The sequence below is a fragment of the Tyto alba genome, unplaced genomic scaffold, assembly GCF_018691265.1.
Source record: "Tyto alba isolate M040663 unplaced genomic scaffold, T.alba_DEE_v4.0 Super-Scaffold_9, whole genome shotgun sequence".
NCBI lineage: Eukaryota > Metazoa > Chordata > Aves > Strigiformes > Tytonidae > Tyto > Tyto alba.
Window position 1 is genome coordinate 36,503,623 of NW_024881330.1, and position 22,127 is coordinate 36,525,749.

Genomic DNA, 22,127 nt, shown 5'->3' on the forward strand with positions numbered 1-22,127 from the left:
AATCAGATACAACACAAGGAATTAAATAAATATGATTATCAGATTTTGTAATATAATGCTAAGTAACATTTAAAATGACAGACTATGCTAACAAAGATATGTTTCCTGAATTTCATTGATAAAACACTTTCACAAGGTAAAGGTTCCTAGCTCCAAAAAATTGTTGACTCTTACATTGATTTTCTGCTTACATAAACATTTCCTGCATGCTCTTTGTTCAGAGTATACTTTTGCATATGTACAAAGTGGAAGAAAGCTATAACTGGCAACAGATCGCAAAAACCTTCATTGAAGAAATTGCAAATGTGAATGCAGGGAGCAGTTGAATTCCTGCAGGCTCGGTTCATTTAATTGTGCAACTTTAAGCATTGCAGCTGCAGAGATTAAGGTTGTGACTCACTAATAAACTGGCTTAACCCACAGCCAAGGTGGCGAATGGAAGCCTACAAGGGGAAGGGAGGAAATAGAACTAAGGAAGAAAGTTGAAAACTTAAATTAAACCACCTGCCACCTTGGAGTATTCACTGTTGGCCTGGAGGTCTAGTGCGAGCTTCATTGAGAAAGTGCTGAGACAATGTTTGTAATTTCAAGCACTTCCAGGCATGACTAATCATATGTTGTGGATTCGAGGCCCCGAACAGCTGCAAAAGCAGAGCCTGAGGGACAAGGTCTGTGTCGCATGTCAGTGCTAGGACAAGCCAACCAGCTGTGACCTCCTTGCTCGCCTGCTCCCTGTCCCCCCTGCCCCTGCCCTCTCCTGCAGCGCCCTCGGAGCACACGCGGTAGCCCTGGCTGCTCCACTCCTTGCAAGGATATGGAAGACACAATGAGTGACCTTTTGGTTTCCAAAATGGGTAATGAGCACAAGACACCAGGGCTGTGACAGTTTCTGGGTTTGTGGTCTGTTCGAGTGAAAGGCCTGCATGACTGGTCTCCCAAAGCATCCACTCCCCTCTTATTTCCCTGTTTATTCTAGCTACATATGCAGGGTGTGTAAGGAATGTATAACTAACCAATATTCTTTATTTTCTATTTTTTTTTTTTTTACTCTATATAAATATATAATCAGTATCATGTAATTTCTATGGGTGGGAAAATCAGAAACAGGCATTGCGAGCTACCAATAAAATCTCATTACATGGGTCAGAAACCACAGCTGCAACATCTGTATCATCTTCTGTGAGCTACAGTCTGAGGAAATTCTAGATTGTTTTCTGCAGGCTGGAAAGTCTGTGATCTGCACTCCTAAACCTTTCCGAGAAACTTCATGGCAGTGGGCAGGTCACCTTGGCATACTGTCCAAACTTGTCAAGAGCACAAACAAGCTCTGAAGTTTTCCAACGGCCGTGTTCTTGTGCTTATCTCCATATCCGGAGTCTGACATCACAGCCACACAGACTTTTTTTGCTGTGCACTGTATAATGAAAAAAAACATTAACTAAGGTTTCTTATGTGGGTAATAACTGACAACACTCAGCTAGCGTGAAAGTTCAGTAGCACAAGGGCCACAATTACTTTGGGGAAAGGCCTTTATTTACTATTTGCTTCTGCCACTGAACCATGCCTTTCCAGCAGAGACAAGGAGAGAGGGAGGGAGGGAAGAATCACTAGGCTGCACTGAGGATCCCTTGAAAACTTTCTTCTGCTGGGCAACTAATATTCTCAGGTAGAAATTGATCTGCAATGCCCTGGAGAGAAAATGACATTTCAATTTCTTGGTTGTAGCTGGTTAATTAATTAATTATCTGGTTAATTAATTATCTGAAAGTTGGTTTTATATGGATTAATGATGCAGCATTTAAGTGTCTGGAAAATACCTTTGCATAATCAAATCCATGCTTCTCTTTGTTACCATTGCGAGAAATGGTGTAATTATAGAAGCGAGAGTTCTTCACTAATCCAACCCACTCTCTCCACCCAGGAGGGATGTAGCTGCCATTGTATTCATTGAGGTATTTCCCAAAAAAAGCTGTGAAGGCAAAAAAAAAAAAAAAGAACACACACACACACATGAGGCTTTGCAATCCAAGTCTTTTAGTCAGAGTCAAAAGCATGCATGAATGAAGATAGAATGTGTTAGAATGAGTCAGAGTTGCTTTATCAAAAATGTTCCTTTTATACCTTCGAGGGTTTTGAAATTAAAATAAGTTATTTCCAGAGTTTTTATGAGAGCTGAAAGCCTTCGTGACTTTAGGTTTTCTTCTTAATCTTTTGGAAGCTAGTGCTCACGTGAAATATTTTCAGGGCTTTATAGAATAAGCATGTTTCTCTTGGTTTCCACTTGAAAATGGAATAAAAACTCAGTGCCCAGAGGAAACATCTGAGAAACACCTTGTGGTTTTAAGCAAGTCCTGTGATGTTTTTGAGCTTGGCTTCTGGCTTCTGAAAGTTTGAGCTTGGCAACCTGGCTACGTTTGGTGGTTTAATAAAAGGTCTGAAAAGTCCAGATCTCCATCCCACTGGGCCATATTTGGTAGAGCAAAAGGGAATCCCCACCTTGCTTTGCTGCCACTCTCTCCCTAAGGCAAGACTAATGAAGAGACAAAGACCTGGAGGTCAAGCACCTTTAGCTGGCCTGCCAAATTAAGTGTATTTTTTTTTCCATTAGCTCCAGGTGACAAAGTCAGAACCCACTCAGACTGAAACTTTCAGCCTTTGCCGTCAGGCCCAGAAGGGTTTGCAGGTGTTCCAGCCAATTCCTCTGGAAGGAAGTAAAACAAAAAACAATCTCACAATACAGTGAGCTCCCAGCTATCTGGGAGTTGTGAATTACTTATGCCAAAGATACATAGACACCAAAAGCCAGCCAACTGGCCTTGGGAGGGAGGATAAATGCTGGCATGGCACTGTGGCAAATGCAGCCGTGTTGCTTCTAGGGACAGATGGGTATGGAAGCTCTTTAGCTGCTTGCATATGGTCTTTGGTCTGGTTAAAAAAGTCAGTTTGGATGGCTCTGCCCTGCTTTTCCACTGCCTGGGAAGTGCAGTGGCAAAACCCCTGACTGGGCCTGTAACTTAGGGTTTTAAGGATTTATTATCTCCAGCTCGGACCCAGCAAGTTGCTGAGGAGTCTAAGTAACTTCACTGTTTGCATTTTTAATTTTCTTTACAAGCCCCTGGAGGGTCCCCTGTCCCAGCATTTCTTGCGCCTGTGTCCCCAGCATTCAGTACAAAGGTATTCCTGGTGCTCACAAAATGGGACAACGCTGAAGAGGAAACATCTCTCCCTTTCCAGGAGCAGAGCTCTTCTGGGTGATAGCCACCCACCCCACTGCACCCCTCATGGTGCACTGTCCTGGCTTGGCCATCCAGGCCTGCCCACGAAGGGCTGCTGCCCATCACCACTTCCTCAGCTGGGCTTTGGGACACAAGTCAAACCCCCGTACTTATTTCCTACTAGGAAATGAAGTCACTTTGGAAAACCTCACATTCAACCTAGACACATTCAGCCTAACCAAGAAAACACATTTGTGGAAGGGCTTGAGTAATTAAGATCTGATTGATGTGTGCATGGTGAACTTCCTGGGAATACTGGTCAAAAAATCAAAATGTTCATAATTAAGACTTGTCTGAGGCAACAGAAATATGGTGCAATCAAATCACATTACTGCCAAATGTCACTAACCAGAGATTATAGTCATATATAATGTTACTTTCCTATACCATGTGGAATGTGACATATAAACAAGTCCTACAGACACTAGACCAGGCTTCCAGCTCTTCCTCCCACAACCACCAAGAAAGCAACACAGTCTCTCCCCTTTTTTCTCCTGAGGTCAACCAAAAGTCAAGAAGCTTGAGGTGAAGAGGGTGACCATAGGGAGGGAATACATGCCGAACACTGTTGTCTCCCAGAATGAAAACCATACCTCTCCTCTAAGGCAGCCAAACTGGGTTAAATTCTCAGGGAGTCAGATGTCCAGGGAATGTGTAAGGGTAAAGGCTGAAATACTGTGGGAAGGGAAGCCAAAGAAAGAGTAGAAGAGGAAGAGAAGTCAGAGAGAGGCAACAGTGAAGAAAAGTATGGGAGAGTGATGTGATTGAGAGAGAGGAAGCATTACCAAACCAAGCAAAATCAAGGACAGTCTGTGGTTATAGGGGAGATATGAGGTCATCCCTCCTGAATGCCACCCCAGATCCACCAGCAGCTACTGCATGACCTTGGGGAATGTCAGCATGCTGTGCTCATCTGTAAAGGACTCTACTGCCAACCTGCCTCCCACAAAGATCATAGGCTTTCAAGCTATGAAATGGAAGTTATGGCAATTTATCATGTAGGATGGTTTGATAGCCCCACCTATAATTAAATTAACTGAGACCTGAATTCTACTATTTACAATCTTGCCAGACTTCAATCATTAGTGATGATAGTTTCCATGCTATCTGACTCAGGCTGCATTTTGCTCTATGGAACATTTTAGCCAAGCAGTTCAGCAATTTCCAAGAAAAAGACTAGGGAAAAATAAATGGGTTTGCCCATTTAAAAATCATTGGCAAACTTTTTTCCAAGAATTTGTAGTGTCTGTCAGTTTTGATGTAGTGCCTTGGTAAATAACAGAGGCGGCTATGAAAATCTGTCTCAAAATAGCCAAGCTCTGAAACACTGTAGCACACAGATGATGAGGAAAAAACTTACTACAGCTTCCCAGTTTAATGTCACCATAGGGTGTTCCTTTATGGACCCGAGAAAGTCCCCACAGTTTCAGTTTTCACACTAAAACAAAGAACAGTCAGATGCTTTCTTTCATTCTTTCCTCTCTCTTTTGATACTCAGGTATTACCTGAGAGAAAGCCACCAGCATAAAATGCAGAGATTAAATTATCTGGGGCATAAGAATGAGAGAAGATAAACTGAATTTAGAAAAGGAAAGAGAGGCTTGGAGCTGGTGGGGGCCAATTAATCTTGGAATTTCCTTGCTTTAAATGACTTAATTTTCTAAATTTAATAATGCTCCCCTTTGGCCCCCTGAACCCCATATTTTGGTGCATGTTATATGACTTCAGATTGACATCCTGAACCATTCACCTTTGTGTTGGCAATGATTTAGTATTTTATCATAAAAATAATCTCAGAGCTGTCAAGTTTTAAGCAACTCCTTGAGTGACAGTTTGCAGAAATAGATGTTTCTCCCTGTTGTAGAATAAAGCAGTTCCCATGTCAAATGTATAGCAAAGTCCTGAATACTAGCAGAAGCAGTGGTAGCTGTGATAATAGATCACATTTGCCAAATTGCTTTAACCAAGAGTGGTTTGTTGGTCAAAAGCTCAGGAGGATATGAGTAATTAGACAGATGAAGGGAAAAGCCAGGCTTTTACTGAAACACAAGAATTCAGTCCCTTCACCGTAGGGTTTTCTGAGTACCACTGAGTATAGGTTTGGGCAAGTGAGTCAGAGCTGGAGCCCATCACCAGCAATTAGTCTCTGGTTCTTCATGCTCTGAATGAAGGCAAGTGCCAGCGTAAAAGGAAAGCACAGTAGTGTCCATGGGGCCAAATAATAATCGGCAAGTAATCACAAGGTATGTCCTAGTTGTTTTTTGCTAACCAGAGGATTGTAAACGATTAAAGTGCTATGGAATGTCACTGAACTGCCCAGGAGCTGACACTGTGATGTGCAAATGTCCTTGCTGGATCTTCTCATGACTGACTTGTAGCGTTCAACCCACATCCTCAGCTATAGCCCAACACTTGCTGAATTGCCCGTCTGAGTACTGACGGGGAATGTTCAGCCTTAGAAGCTGCTTGTACTCAGCAGTTACAGGGTTTAGGAAACCATTTCTGCTTGTAATTAATAAAATGGAGATTATGACTCAATGAGTAAAAGCCTCATTAAAACTTAATGCCATTTCAAGGGACATCTTTTCATTATTGCATGTAATGGCCCCCACAGGGATAACAGGAAAGATAAATGCTGATTTTTGCATTTTAATAAGACAGTTTTTATCTGCATTCTGGCAGTTTTGCTAACTGTTCCCAGGACACATTGTTATTTTTTAATCACATGTAGAGTAGCTAAGTATGTCAGAATAATTGTATTCTATGGGTAAGTTCAATTCAGTTTATGCAAACAAGAACACATGTCATGGTGAACGGTTATACAGACATCTATGTGTCTCAGGAGTGGCTGCAGAATATACATATTTGGTACCTAATGAGAATAGATGTCTTACTACAGGTTTTTGTTTTCCCTTTAGCAATTAGCTGTTTCCTGAACCGGACTGAGATATCCAGGGGGTTTAAATGGGTGCAAGACAAGGAGAATTTGATCCATGGGATCTCTACAGTTTGAAGCCAGGAAATTTATAGCTGAATGTGATTCAAATTCTCATAATTCCCAGTACTTATTCCCCCAGTATTTTCTACAATCATTTGTGACTAACATTTGCAGTATTACACAATAGAATTAGTCCCCTAAGTCCTGTCAGCATTAGTGGATTAGCATACAGGTGAACTGGGCTACATCTACTGGCAAGACATCTCTGCACTTCCATGGATCAAAGGACATATATTATGTTCTACATCCTTGTTATTTGTTGAGGCTTATGGGAATGTTTCCGATTTAAAACAAACCCAAACCTTTAAAAGGGCATGCTGCAGTAAGGTTTAGTCACCGTGACCCAGACAAGAGCTTTAAGTAGACAGCCCACTTCCTTTAACAAAGTCAGGAAACCATTTACAGGAGTTGCGAAGTACTGTTTATATGACATTTCAGGGCTGACACACAAAGATTCTGTGCTTCTGGGGACAGAGCCCAACAAAACTGCAACTTCCGGATTATTCCAGTAAATTCCTCCTTGCTTTCTTCCCATTATGCAAGTGATAGATTCAAACCCAAGAAGTTTGATTTTTCCCTTCTGTTGAAAAATTACAGAGGATTAGTGTATCACGTCATTAAAGTGCAGAAAGCCAGTTCAGTATGCCAGCACTGCCTAGGAAATGAAATAACTACTGTCCCAAAAATGCAGTGAGGAAACTGAGGCACCAAGAGGTTAACCTTCAGCTAGACCTAAGTCACGCAGGAAGCCTGTGGCATTGCCAAGAATGTTATTCAGATTTTGCAGTTCCCAGTCTTGTAACTTAACCGCAGTAGAAAACCTCAGGTTTTTTACTTTTTCTCCAGCTTTGTGGGTCTTTCCCAGTTGCTGCCAGGTTTATCACTGTAACCAAAAAGAACATTAAAGATTTTATAACTCAGCAGTTGCAAAAGGCATTAGCCTATAACTTGATATAGCAATCATTACCCTGGGTGATGTCTTTAACAAAGCCTGTATTATGGGCCAAGCTGGTAGCACTTTCCAGTATTGATGTTGTCTGACACTTCTCATTATAAGTCCCTGTTTTCAGTTGCTTATAACTTTCTTGTACTTGGACTGAAATTTTCCACACTGGATGTCTGCCTCAGGCTGAAATTTTTGAAACTTCTTAGCCCGAACAGTAGCCATCTTTGAGAACCACAGTAATAGAAAAGGAATTATGTTTAACATCTGAAAAAAATTATGTGAGCTTTCATTTGATAGCACTTCCATGCTCTTCCCTGAGAGCATGAACTCTGTCAAGGAAATGATGGACTTTGTCAATGAGGCATCTTTTATCATCCTGGTGAAAATCTGTCCAAAGTTTGCTCAGTTTTGAAAAAAACCTTGCAGTTTGTGTGTGCTGGAGATCTGGTCACCTTGAGACTTTATCTCCTGTCCACCTGTGAGTGGTGTCAGTAGGAGGGAGAAAGTTGATTGAAATGCAGAGGGCAGGAGGTGATCTGACAAGGACAAGCAGCTTGGGGAACTGCAGGAGATCCAGCAAAAGAGCTGAGAGGGGGCGGGGGGAGCGGAGGGGGCTTGGGGGCCCAGGACTGGAACTGTCAACCAAAAAACTGGACAGTGAGTGCAGAAAGGAGAAGGAAGCTGACTGACAAGGCAAGGGGGGTGGGAGAAGCAGATTTGTTAATCAGGCTGGGAAAGGAGACCACTAATAGTAAGCTGTGGGAACAGGACGCGTCTGTCAAGGACTGACTGGACCCAGGAGGGGAGTGAGGGTGGGAATGACTTGAGGACAGACAGGCTGGGGGACAAGGCTCAGAGCAGAGGCCAAGGTGAGGTTTTGAAGGGCCAGAAAACTGGGATAAGAAAAACTGGAGTGGAGACTGCTCTGCCTAATGGGGTAGGATGAAAGGAGTCAGAAGTGCTTTTGGACAGTAGGGAGGACACAACAATGCCTGAAAGGACTCCTGAGTCTCACTGGTACCTTCTTTTCAGCAGACATCTGAAAATGTACAGACGCCACTCCTAGCTCCCATATATGTGATAAAAACCTGCTCTGATTAGTAACTCAGTAAGAAAGCAGTAGAGTTTTGCAGAGGGGATCTGAGACCCCAGTCCTTGCTGATAAAGATGCCGGCATCATGCCACTTGGTAGAACTGGAGTATCTTTTTAATCAGAGGGTATTTGACTCTCCAAAAAGTGGGATGTTATTACGTAGTTAAAGACTATCATTCGGCCACATGAATGACAGAGATGAAATAATTGCACAATGTTCTACCCAGATATTCCTAGATGAAGCACCTGAATGCATAAACTTGCCAGAAGTCTTTTACTATACAGTTTTCTGTGCAATATTTAATAGCACAGAATTCTGGTTTAAGCATAAACAGGCAAACATGCTGTGGTTTTTGATGAGGTCCTGAACAGAAACCAAAAAAAGTTTCACTTCACATGATACCATAAAACTATAAAATCCTACATGTTATCATTTTCAGCCTTTTCCCTCTTCTGCATTTCACTTTTTGTGGAGTATTTGAACATACTCAGCATATTTCACTTTTATTTATACATTTCTTAGTTTGACTGAATGTGTAATTTTACTTTGAAAAGTGAGGTATATTTTTAATTATTTAAAACATTTACAAGCTAAATTATGTTTGATGCTCCCCAGCCTCTTTTATACTAATTAAGAATGAACTCAAATGCTTGGAGTTCTCTCTCTCTTTATTTTCACTTTAGAAATATTCTAAAAACCAGGACTCATTCCCTGCTCACCCTTTCCCACCCCTGTATCGTATTCTGGCACCCATTCTGTTTTAAAAGGGCACATGAGGCAGGATACAAATTAGGTCACTGAAACGATGAAGATTAAAAATAGTGTATGATGACAGTGAATTGTACTGTAGGGCTGTGGACAGGAAACACACTGGCTTTGCCTCCAGAGGAAACATATTGTCTGCCCACACCTACAGGAGGCATAGCTTTTGCTCCCTTTATGAAAGATTAACTTGTCCCTGCGTGCACAGTTTAAATACTTCTTAGCTTTCAGACTCTTGTCATCTTGGCATTTTAGTAGTTCCTTGGTCACTACACTAAGAAATGTAGCTGTGACAGATGTCAGCTGACACGCATCAGAAGCTGACATGAACGGTGGCACATATTAACTAGATGTCAAGCAAGTGACCACTTCTGTTCATCACTACACAAGTCTGTGACTAATGTCAAAACATGCCAGATAGTGACATCGTGATGTCCAGTCACTTCTCGAGTTTTGAGTTTTACAAATGCAAGTATTTAGAAATTAACGTGCAAGTTGCGTAACTTTGCTATGTTACCATTTTTGTCCCATGAAAGGCTGAGAATGCTGTCAGGACACTTGCATGCATGAACCCTGAATGTTATTCTGGTTGGTTGATACTTCTGAGAAAGAAATAAAATATTGGGAAATACATCTTTCCAAAGACAATTCTAAAAAATGTAAGCAATTGCCTAATTGGGTGATGTCTATTCTTTCAGGTAGGATTCCAAAAGGGGAGAGCCTGCTTCTGAGTTTGCTGTGTTGCTGTGAGGCTGTCAGCAGTTGCTGAGCCAAGGCAGACTCCTGTTCTCTCCCGCACAGTTATGCTGGCTGTGGAGGGCTAAGAAGAGCTAGGATTGGAAGGTAATAATTCTACAAAGTAGCACTAAACAAAGTTTAGTGAATGCATATGCCTGTTAAGTCAGGGTGAGGACCTTAAACTTAGATTTCTCTTCATATTTGCAAAGGGATGAAACTTCAGCTGGTTAAAATGTAAAATCCTGTAGTATACACAGTGTGACACACGATTTAACGATAAAATTATTGTCATATTACTGTCTCTCAGATACTGGCTGTGCTGCTGTCATGGCTCTGTCTTCTAAAATACTAAGACAATGCTTGGCTGCTGCTTGGTAATTAAGATGTATCACAGTCCTCTTTTCCTACTGGAGGAGTCCAAGGTTGAGGTAGTACACTCCTGGAGTTTTCCTTTGTGTTTGTGTTGTGTGTAAACAGACAACACCGAAGGGTGGGTCTGAGAGGCAAGGCTATGTGCTGTAGGGCTGGGACAGAGCAGTAGAAGGTTAAGAAAGTAAGAGACTTCAACAGTACTGCAGGGAAGACTGAAAGAACAGCAAGTAATCAGGCAGTACTTCGGAAAGTGCAGAACACAATCTTTAACTAGTGCATCTAATATTCTTTAGAATAAAATTTACAAATCTAAATAGCAGAAGGGATGTCTACTGACATTAAAAACCATGAGATGAAAGAAAGCTTCTCAAGCTTTTCTCAGAATTTCCACAAAATTTAGAAGTGATTATAGAGTGACACTTTTTCCTCCCAGTATGAGCAGCTGGAGCCTATGTAATTAAACCAAATGTTTAATCTCTCTAAAGCTCTCCAGAGTTGTTTTGTTTTCTCTTTCTACCTATTTACTGTGTCTTCCCTTCTATTTCCTACAAATTCTAGTTTAATATTACCAATTTTGTGGACTTTCAATATTCAGGAAGCTGTGCAGATGACTCATTGCTGCATTAGCATACGGCTTGTGAGTAAGGGAAACCATGAACATTGAAACATTCTTAATTGTTTTGGGATTTTTAAAAATGAAAATCAGAAGCAAAAGTGATTTTGATTTGTCAGTGCTGTTTCTGAATATTGTCTGCCTTGCTAGCACCCAGCACAGTTCCTGCCTATGATTTAGCACTGACATATACTCTTCAAAAAGGGATGTTTCCATGAAATGCATCATCTCCATTAGGTCACATCAGAGTAGAACAGGAGTAGAAGAGCAAAATAGAAAAAGAAAGGAAGAAAACGTTCTCTTCTTTGCCAGTTTTTCCGAGTGTGGTCTAATTATGACTGCAGTTCATTAGAGCACATTTCAGACCCCTCTTTAAATGACTTGCTGTGCCTGTGTGGAGTCTTTGTGGCTTCAGCAAGACTCTCATCAGAAGCAGTCTGCCCACATGTGATCAACTGTAGTATAGAGGGTTTAGTTAAGGCTGTGGCAAGTTTAGACAATAGATGCTTTATAGATGTTGGAAACTCTTCAGAGTGAACAGAAGTAAGGATATTATATAAACATTCCCACACTCCTTTATTTCTAACAGTTTATATAATAATTTGATCCTATACAAAAAGTGAGATCTCTCACCGTCACATCACTGAGGCATGATGTGCGTTGTCATTTCAAACAGAGAACCAGGCTGGAGGTATTGCACATTGTCTCATCTGGACTGGAGTTCTCTAGATCAATGCCTTATCAGGACAGTCACCAAACGGTGAGTGGCCTTGGGTCAATCTTCTTTCTCTGCCCCAATTTCCCACCGAAGAGGATACTGATTTCCTCTCAAAACATGTAGAAATGGACATGGTAAATACCCACAGCATCTGCAATATCAGCACAGAGTCACAACGACATCTGGCATGTAGCCTCAGTTCCCTCTTTTTCAATCCCAATTATTCTTGACTCGCAGGTATTCTTGCGTCATTACAATTTTACAAAAATTTCTAGCTGTGAAGTGTAGATTTTTAGTTAGTTAGTGGACTTTTGATTACTTTTTAATGAGGCAATGCTGTCCTCGAAAAATGTATTGTAAGATCTGCTGTTAATTAAACTACCACTTCAAAAAAATAATTGTGGGGTAATTATAAGATAGGCTCATCTTACAAGGAGTAAATAGATAAATTCTTTGGGGATATATTATTATAGGGCCAAACAATGTACCTTGGTCAGAATCGGTTTCATAAAAGTATTACAATGTGTTTCCGTTTCCTTTCTCTCCCTCCTGTCTCTTGCTAAAACTTACCTACCCTGACAGTTTTAGGACTGGTGTTCTATCTGTCTGCCTTTGGAAAGGGATTTTTTTCTGTTTCCTTTTCTTTTGACCTCTTTTTCCTTTCCATTTAATAGGGCCAAGTCTGCATTTAGTAGACATCTTCACATGCCTCCATAATACAAGGCAGTGTAGATGATATACCTAAAGCAGAGTGTTCAACACCCAGAAGGAAAGAAAGGGCTAGTGACAAAGCTATCATTTTTATTCATGAGGCATTTATTTGTGCAAGTATTAGATTACAAATCAGTAAGATACTAAATTTTCTAAGAATAGGAAAATCAGGTCCCATGTGAAGCAGCCATAGATCAAGCCAGAAGGATTTCTGAGACATAAATCACGAGAAAATACTTATATTTTAGGGTGAATTCAGCACGTTTTCTAGCAGTGATTGTCAAGTCTGTCTCCCCTCTTTTTCTCCTCCAAAGCCTTGATGCTGACCCCTACTTATGTTTAGCAGCACTGTACTCGGATGGCAACTTCACTGAAACCAACTTAATAGAGAGTTAAGTACTAGTATTCAACGCATGTGTCAGACCCAACACCAGGTTCAAAGAAGTTAAATATTTGTCTGCTTTTGCTTTTTACACAGGATACAAAAACTCTCCAGACCTACAGATGCTGAGAGACAGAATTAAAAAGAGTGAGCTGCCTGTGTGATGAAGAAAAGATGGCAAACAGGCAGATAAATTTGGACCACTGGATGTAGCAGCATTAAGAGAATTAGGACAAGCAGACAGCATGGAGACATTCGCCTGCTATATGTTTTGAAAGCGATCTGTTCTTGTGCCTAAGACGCTGATAGAGACAAATTTCTTTGCTGCCAATTACATTGTAAGGAACGCAGTTGGCACTGAGGTCTGTGCCTCACTGGTCCTGTAAAGGGGAGTCTTTGTAGTTGAACGACGCTTCTGGACAAATTGCACTCTGATGACCTCGCACAACTCCTGTACCTCGTGAAGGGGAAGTCAGGCTGGAGCCTAATGTGTCTACAGATTGAATCTTAGGGGATAGGTGATGCAGAAATGAATCAGGTTTTACATCAAGCTGAAGCACAGATGAGAGGAATAAGAAGAGTTCTTTGTGGACAGGAAAGGGATCTCCTGACTACGGAAAACCACCAGGAATTTACAAGAAAACTATCAAATCTTACTGGTGCACAGCAGAACAATCCTTCTTAAAGGCATGTTTCTATTCCCTTTCAGAAAATGCAAATGAAATACCGCCCCATGGCAAAGTTTAAATTATACCATTCACCTTGTTTCACTCCCATGACAGGCACTTCACTCCTGTGAGGTCTTTGGCACCAGTCCCCAGCCTGGCCCTGATGTCTTCTTCCATAACTGTTAGCAGCTGTCCACAAGCAGGCCATAATACTGACCATAATCATGGCTGGAACTGCCAGTTCAGACCCACAATGCCACTAAAATGCACCTCTTTTGCAGTAGGTGTAACTGCCCAAGAGCTTATTTCCCACCTGGGATATCTGAATGTGAAAATCTGCTGCTCCATTATAAGTGAGTTTCTTGACATGGTTCTTAGCTGTGGATCTGGACCACCAGTCAGTACTACCCTCCCTCTCCATAACATTAAACCTCTGCTCTCTAAACCCAATCTGGGACAATAGCCACTTCATTTTAGGCAGTGATTTGAGACCCATTGCTGAATATCTGTCATCACCACTTTAAACAAAGAACTACTGTTGGTTTGTCTCTTACCTGTTCTATACCCAGTGTTATTGAGATACACGGCGAAGGTACGTGGCTCATGAGTCGCCTGCCATGAGGGAGAAGAGCAGTTTTCGTTGTTGGTGTATATATTGTGGTTGTGCACATACTTCCCAGTCAGCATGGAGGAACGCGATGGGCAGCACATTGGGGTGGTTACAAATGCATTGATAAAAGAGGCCCCTCCATTCTCCATAATCCTTCTGGTTTTATTCATCACTTGCAAGGACCCTGCAATAAGAAGTAGTGATCACCACTGTGCTGGAAAAATTAGTTATAATATACTGGCTGCTATTATGTTATTAAAAATAAAGTATCAGTGATTATCTTGCCTTTGGACATCAGTCTTTTCTACTCTGTAGCTTAGGTTATTTCAGGAGTAAAGATAAGATTTTTATTGTATCACACAAAATATTTTTCAGGATCCCAGAAATACCGAGTCATTTTTCTTCAGGCTTCAAAACACAGTTAAAATAGAGACTAATCTAGAAATACAATGTTAAAGCTTTAGAGCTGTATCAAATTTGTAGGTCAATAGTCCTTCATACATGGTTGTAGGAAAACAGTATGTAACACAGACTGCATCAGTAGTCAGTGTGCCAGTAAATGTAAAATGCTGAGATTACCAGTGGATCTGTTACATTTCTTTACAATTTTTTCAGCTAATTAGAGAGAGAGAGAGAATGAAACAGGAAGGAAGTAGAGGAGGGAGCGAGAGATGTGGGGAGGAGAGAGAGAAAATTCAGAAATAATTTTTCTAGAGGAATGTTTCTGTGGACATAGGATCAACATTTCTGGCTCTAATACTAAATCACTGTGCTCAAAATCAGCTTTTGGGGGATAAATCTGTATGCAAAAAATATTGGTAACATTCATCACCTTCCTCAAGAAATTACATTGATCCAGTTTAAAGAACAAAGACACCTTTTGAATCCTTCAAAACATCTTCATGAACAGCCAGGTGAGACATGCAGGGCTTGCAGATTTCTAATTGCAGAAAGACTGAGCAGCTCCTGATAGGGTCTGTCAGTATTTGCTGACAGTTGTCAAACTTTGCTTTTTCTGTTACATGACCGAGCAGAGATTGAAGGGTAATGGTGAACTGTGGATATATTGTATGTGCCCAGGAAACAAGTTTGTGAATGGTAATACTTGCACAGTTTTGGTAGTAAGAAGAGTTTTCAGGAATTCTAATTTCTTTTTTTAATTTGGTTTTACAATTAATTTTGCACAGTTGGCAGTCACAGCCCTAAATTTAAATCAATTGATTCCATGGATACGTTAAACTTTTCTTGGTGGTTTTGTTTGGGTCACTTGAAAATCAAGTAAAAACCATCAAGTTTTAAAACAATGGAAGACATGCCTGTAAAAGCACAACACTTCCAAGGAGACTCAACTTTAGGTGCAAGCAGCTGAATCTTAACAAATTATCTTACTAGTTAAGGTTAAACATGCTCTGTTTTGCTTTTGGGCTAAAGAGTCAGTGCCGAATATGAAATCTTTTGCATCAAAATTATTTGGTTAGAAAAATGAAGAGTCAGTTAGCTCTTCAGCATTTCCTTGTACAGTGCCAATGTCTGTGTCTTTAAGGATACATTTAATACCCTACATATGAGTCCCCATCATTTTTGGACTCTTGGTCTTTCACAGCCCTTCTTTTCTAAATGCAGAGCATCTGCATTTCTGTTTTCCTAAGCTCAGTACAGACAAACCCCATGTGTTTAGAGATATAGAGAAGTAGGAGACTGAGAAGTCCTTGAACTCAAAAGGTCTCTGCATGAGTGGGAGCATTTCAGTGAGTTGTTGAGTAAAAATGAAATGAGAGATCATCCTCGTTCTACACGTATTTATCTCAGACCTTAGGCTGGCTTTTTCTTTTCAGCTTTTGTCTTGCTTAGTTCTGTTTTTGCCGTAGCTCTCCTGTTTTCGAAATGTCACAGTTTATTACTGAGAGCTCAGCTGTAAAGTGCTTTGAGGTCCTCGGATGGAAAGTGCTCTGTTCAGGTACACTAATGCATGGTAACAGCAGCAGAGTTGATGTGCACTTTCATGCCTCTTTACATTATAAATGAGTAGCTGTTAGAGCACTTCCTCATTCCTCTGCTTGGTCAGCCCTCTGGTCTTGCAAACCTACTGTTTATGAGTAAGTTTTTCCTCCAGGTATGCACTTACTGACACTGATAATAGATTTAGCCCCTCTGGAAATTCTGGAATAGGCACTTCAAAGCAGGTGAGACTTCCTCATTTGGAAAACAAAACATAGGTAGGAGATAAAACTTGCTGATATAATCCTTTGCTGTCTGTAGCTATCCTCACAGCTTGTGCTCTTTACCATCTGGCCCACAGTCTTCAGGGCACATGTACTCAGGCGCTGTCTGACAGCAGGACACTCACGCTCTATGTGACCTATTGGGCAGCACCTGAGGGCAACCAGATAATTGGGGACTGCCACTTTGGACACAAAAGTTAGCAAGTTTTGTCAGGCAAGAAATTCAGTGTCACTTCTCAGTCTATTCTCATATATTAAGAATTATGTTTGGTAACCAAGGTTTCATAACAAGTCTTAAAGTTGCTATGCATTTTCATCCAGGTGTATATCAGGTGGGCATCTCTACAGAGGGATACCTAGAGCCACCTTGTCTTTATATGGGTTGTACACAAGGCCCCAGGAAGGTGATGGACCTTCTCAGATCTCAGCACATATCCCCATTTTTTCAGCTGATGTTTTTTAGTGCTTTGGTTCTAGTGAATATGGAAAGCAAACCAGGCAAATTATGCCTGATGTGAGGTATCCAGATGATGTTGTGATCTCTTCACCCAGTGCTGTACTCAGTGGATTGTTTATTTGGATTTCACCAGGTCGTGCATTAGACTGTAAACAGGGGTACAGAAAAAAGTAATTGTCTCAAATGGATTTTTCCCTTTTGTTTTTTTTTTTTTTTTTGGTAACATTTTCCCAATTCTTTGACATCTCAAAGGCCTCTGGGTTAGAAACACTGGAACTACCAATGTATTCATTAGTTTTGACTCCTTTCTAACATTATACAAGATATTATTCACAGTGAGGATTATGAGTAATCTAGGAGAAGGGTCATGACTCGAGGTACTGATGTGTACAAGTGATAGACAATCTGGAGGACAGGTGAAGAGACTAGAGTGTGCAAAAATTTGGAAATACCTGTACTCATGGCTGAAAAGAGTACAGACCTGACCTCAGTGGGAGCTGGGGTCACTACCCTGAAGAGCAGCAGTATGTTGGCTCCAGAGGGGCAGTAGCTCTGGGCAGTTCTGTGTTCTGGGAGCTGATGCTTTGCCTTGAGCAAGAGGTCCATTTGCCTCACTGTTGGGCAGTTATTTCTCCACCCTCACCATCTTGGTGGGGGAAAGAAAATGCACAGAGGCACAAATTAACCAGTCATTTTCCAGATTCTCTGCCCAAGCATTTGCTGAGTTCCTTGAAGAGCTGTGAGCCAGGCTGCTTCACACCTCTCACGTTGCCATCCATGGGCTGAATTGTAATATTGTTCCTCTGTGATACATTCCTCCCAGCATAGATAGGAACTGACTGGATTTGTGGAGCAATTTGTGAGTTTTATCTAATAAGTTGGATGAGGCATCAGCTTTGCTGAACTTCTTTGCATTCAGAATGTAAAATGCAGATCGATAGAAAGATGTGCATACTCCTATGCTTTGAACACTAACTAAATGCAAACTCTCTGCCTCTCACAAATTTTACTTTGGATAACTCCCCTGTATATCATTTGCACCCAGGCAGCTGAGTATTTTGGTTCAATGCTTATACATGCTCTGGAGACAAATCTTTCCTGACTGAAGTCTATAACGTACCTTATATGCTTTTATGTTAAAACATTAATTTAGAACAGCTTTTAGCAATATTCATGATGGGAATACAATAGCAAATAATCCATATTGAGACACTCCCAGTCTTGTGGTTTTTGGATACCAACGCCTAAGTTTTATTCTGTTTGTGGCAGAAGGTGTTACTTCCCATTGACCTTTGGGAAACTTAAGGTTTTTCTCAGGAATCACTGAAGGGTGCGGGGATAATTCACACATGGAAAACAGTATGTCTTTACTTTACAAATAAGCAGAATGAATTATTAACAGAAGTGCAAATAATGCAGTACAGTAAGTCTTGGGGCTGAATCTTGTTTCCTGTGAAATGATCTATGAAAAGGGGAAACTTATGTCTTCATTCAATGCAGTGGGAATGCGTACACATCCAGGCTATTGCTCGGCTGCCTGCTAATAGGAGCCAGAGTGCCCTGCAAACACCCGGAGCAGCTTTTAAAGAGAGGAGCCCCACAGTATGAATGAAGTGGCTTGCTACATCCTTCCTCCTCTTTCACCACTTGCAAATCCTCTTACAAAACTGAAGACAGCAAGTCAGTAACATTGTTCAGAGACGTGTGTCTGCTGACCTACCTTCCCCAGTGCCCTAGAGAAAGTCGGCTCTTTCGGACCACAAAAAAGGGAGGTATGGCTTGACCTTTGTAATGAAATTTTCAGACTGACTATATCAAGAAAAAATTAAATCCTATTGTAATAGCAGTATTTTAGGCCAAAAATAGAGTGGGGAACAGCCATTCATTACGCAGCATGACTAAACAGAGTAGACTTTTCAAAGAGTGAGAAATAAAAAAGATAAGATGTATTCAGATCTAAAGGTCTGGTCTTAGAACTTTTCTCCATAAAAGCACTAACTCTCAGACATGAAATATAGTTTATTAATTATGTTCTCATGACCCTGAAGGACTGTGTAAATTATTATTGCATCATGACAACTACAAAAATGCTAGCAACTAAAGAATTGCTTTTAGATCTAGACCACTTTGAGTCTACAACTTTCTGCCTGAAAGTATGTGATTTCAGAACAAATGTACTATGTTGTTATAAGTTTTCTGGAATGAAGCATTTTGATTTTTCAATGTCATATGGCATTTTGTTTAGAAATTCACTACACTTTTATTAAAAACATGTCTTTCATTAAAAAACTTTAAGAATGCAAGATTTCATTTCAAATTGATTTGCCAATTTTTTACCTTTTTGATCTTACCTCCCACCCCCCAAACTAAAATATTTGCTTGGGGGTAACCTAAAATGATCCTCTTTCTCTCCTTGATTTTTCACTTTGGGCAGTGAACCAAAAAATCAGTTATATGCATAACTACCATTAATATCTTTCTAACTTACTTAATGGAAAACATTCAAAGGCCTCCTGGAACATCATCCAAGTGTTTTAACTTTTTCCACCCTAAGAAAAATATGTGAAAATCACTTCTGGCTGGTATGTCCAGGTTGTGCTCAGATATTCAGTATACTTGTGAAAGCAAAACTATACTATTTTTATACATATAACATAGTTTTAGAGCAGATGGATTTTAAACACTTTAATAATTCATAGAAATATTAAGCTTATGTCCTGAAACCAGACCAGTTTGTCTGTGTGCATAAACATGTCAGATGGCATACATGCATGCGACAAATATGTGGAGAATATAGACACTCACCTATACAGCACTGAGGGAAAGGTTAACCTCATAAAGCTCAAATTTTTAAATGCTACAGAAAGTCACAAAGTGAAAAGGGGTTTCTGATGCAAGTTTTTTACCTGTATGTGCTTGCACGTATTATTAAATCTTTTTATAGTGGTGATTAAAGCCTTCCATGGTAGATTTTGATAAGCCTGTATTTCCTAAAGTCTGTAATTAAATGTGATGAATGCTATTAAATAATATTTGTTAATTCATTTTCCAAACTTGTCCCACATTCTGATATTGTTCCAGGACCAGTTCCTTCTCTGAATTTAAAGTACTTTCTAATTCAGAAATTACTGAGAGACATGTGATGAAATGAAGTAGCAAATAAAAATTATTTCTCACCTAGCTCCACATCTTGATCATCTGTGAGTACAAGGATAATATTTGGTCTGATATTTTTTCGCTCCTGCTGCACACGTCCTCTGAACCTTGGGGACTTGATGGTAGAACAGTGACTTCTTAGCAATCCAGTACTGAGCACCGCCAAGATGAGTGCAAACCAAGAAGACTTCATAGTAGTTCCAATATTTCAATGAAAAGACTGATCCAGAAGTGCCTGAGCTCTAGTTTTCAAGACCTGTAGGGAGGAAAAGAAACTCTGTTCAAGCAATAAATAAAGTTCCAGTTACACAGTGAAAAGATGACACTTAGGGAAGTCAAGCCTGACACATACCATTTAACATGATTATAAGCCATATTGTTGAATAAGAGCTTTATTCTGTCATTTTCTAAGAATAAACTCGGTCATTCTGCAACTATGCTTTCTCAAATAATTTTTTCTTGAAGTCATGCCACCGCCTGCATTTTCTATAGGCATGACTTCTGGTACACTCCTCACAGTACTCCTTCTCCTACACCCCACGCTTCTTTTTATGCAGCTTGTTCCTTACATTCAGTACCTGGGCGCAGTAAAAAATTGCCAGGATGCAGACGTATTCAGAACATCTGTAGGAGGAGCTCTGTAAGAAGAAGAAAGCAGAAGGCTTGTCAGTCAAAGACCTCAGTACTGTGACTGTGCTTCAAAGTCTCCAGAACAGTTCATTACAGCTTCTTCCTCTGTCCTGAAAGAAAAGAGCAGAAAAAATTTGCATTCTCCCCAGCTTCTCTACTTAATTTAATACCATACCCGTGCAGCAGTGAGCTGGCATCTTGGTTGCTAGAGATAAAGGGCATATATCTCCCATCATCAATGCAGGTGTTTTCCCAACATTTATAGTCAGCTTGAGATTCTGAGAATAAGAGTTAATTCCAGGGTAGGCACCTGGCAAGCGATAAAGCTATTTCAGGTTAACTCACCTGCATGAACGACTAAACCCTTACAAAGCAGAGGGGAGAGCATGGCTGTCGTTTGCAATCTGCATTGGATCAGTACGGGAAAAGTCATCTTCCCACTGACAAGAAAGCTCATATTAAGTGACAGTCCAGATGATCTTACCCAGCATAGTGAAAGAGCGTAACTGTCCCTTAATCAATCAACGACGGACCTAAGTGCTTCATCCATAATGCACAGTACCTCTGGCTCAGCCTTGTCCTTGATACTCCAGACTCGGCTCAGTACGTTATCAGAACCCCCTCTCCGTGACTGTCAGTCAAACAGCTTTGCTTTTGTAAGACCTGATGCAAGCACAGAGGCTTGGCTTTGCTGCAGCAGATTTAAACCTGTGACTGAAAATGACTGATTGGCCCGAGGAGGAATGGGTAGCCACTTACACGTTAACATTTTTGGCATTACTGACTGAAGCTCTGCAAAACTGTCCTGTTACACAAGGGAAGGGAGGGGATATCTGGGGGCAAAAAGGAAGGGGGTGGGGAAGAAACCGCGGAGTCATGCCCGTCCCCCCCAGGGTATTGACCTGTCACATACATTCCTTCTGATTTTATTTTGGGAGTATGGATAAAGCGCGGTGACACTGGTCAATAAAAAAAAAAAAAAACCACAAAACTACCCAAGCCCAAGAACATTCAAGAGGTCTGCCCAAGGGGAAGCCTGCATGGGAACTGGGGTGCACATTATATAATTAAACTAGAGCATAATTCACAAGATCTGTGCACCCACACCTGGGACTTCATATTCAGACATGCAAAATTAACTACAAACAGATTAATAAGCAGAAATAATTTAATGAGAGCAACACAGAAGACAAAAAGGGTCCCATCACTCACCTAAAAATGCGTTAACAGGAAGGTGCTCTCAGTTTCAGGGGAAGAAGCCATAGGAGAGGGAGGGGATGGGACTTGGTGCTGGACTGCTAGAAAAAGGATCGTGTTCTTGTTTTCACATACACCTTTTATTTTAAGCTTCGCAAACTAAACAGTTTCATGCTCCTCACTCTGGCAGGCTGTAATTACACCAGAAGAGTGTGAACATCTTTAAAAGGAAAATCCAAGTGTCTGTTGCAGAGAAATCTTGTCTTTCATTGTCTCTGCACCAACAAACAGTCCGGCCTCTGACTAACATTAGAGCACTGCAAAGCCAATAAAGGGGATCGGCATTTAACGTTAAACGCCATTTCGGTGATTTCACAACATTCAGATAAGTAGACAGGAAGTCTGTAATTAGTCTGCACTGACTTTTAAAAATAGTTCAATTTCCATGTATTTGTTCTAAGTCACACACAAGCTGACAAAAGCCCCGAAGATCACGGTTACCAGAGAAGTCAGCCTTATTATGACAGACACCAGACACCACATGCTCCTGATGCAAAAGCAAAAATAAAATTTCTCTA

At 40.7% G+C, this 22,127-nt stretch overlaps 1 protein-coding gene across 4 annotated transcripts in view; it reads right to left on the minus strand.

The window, feature by feature from the left end:
* Positions 1-22,127, minus strand: part of SULF1 (sulfatase 1) — a 102,095-nt gene that overhangs the window by 45,416 nt on the left and 34,552 nt on the right. For 2 of the 4 annotated variants that reach the window (XM_032995107.2, XM_032995110.2), the window contains exons 3-6: positions 20,301-20,360; positions 19,744-19,978; positions 13,832-14,071; positions 1,818-1,969 (exon numbers count right to left, since the gene is read on the minus strand). In XM_032995107.2, coding sequence (XP_032850998.2) covers positions 1,818-1,969; positions 13,832-14,071; positions 19,744-19,915 — 564 coding nt within the window. In that variant the 5' untranslated portion in view covers positions 19,916-19,978; positions 20,301-20,360. Of the gene's footprint in view, positions 1-1,817; positions 1,970-13,831; positions 14,072-19,743; positions 19,979-20,291; positions 20,361-21,564; positions 21,641-22,127 lie in introns of those variants that run through there. The other 2 variants (XM_032995109.2, XM_032995108.2) reach the window with 2 other exon arrangements.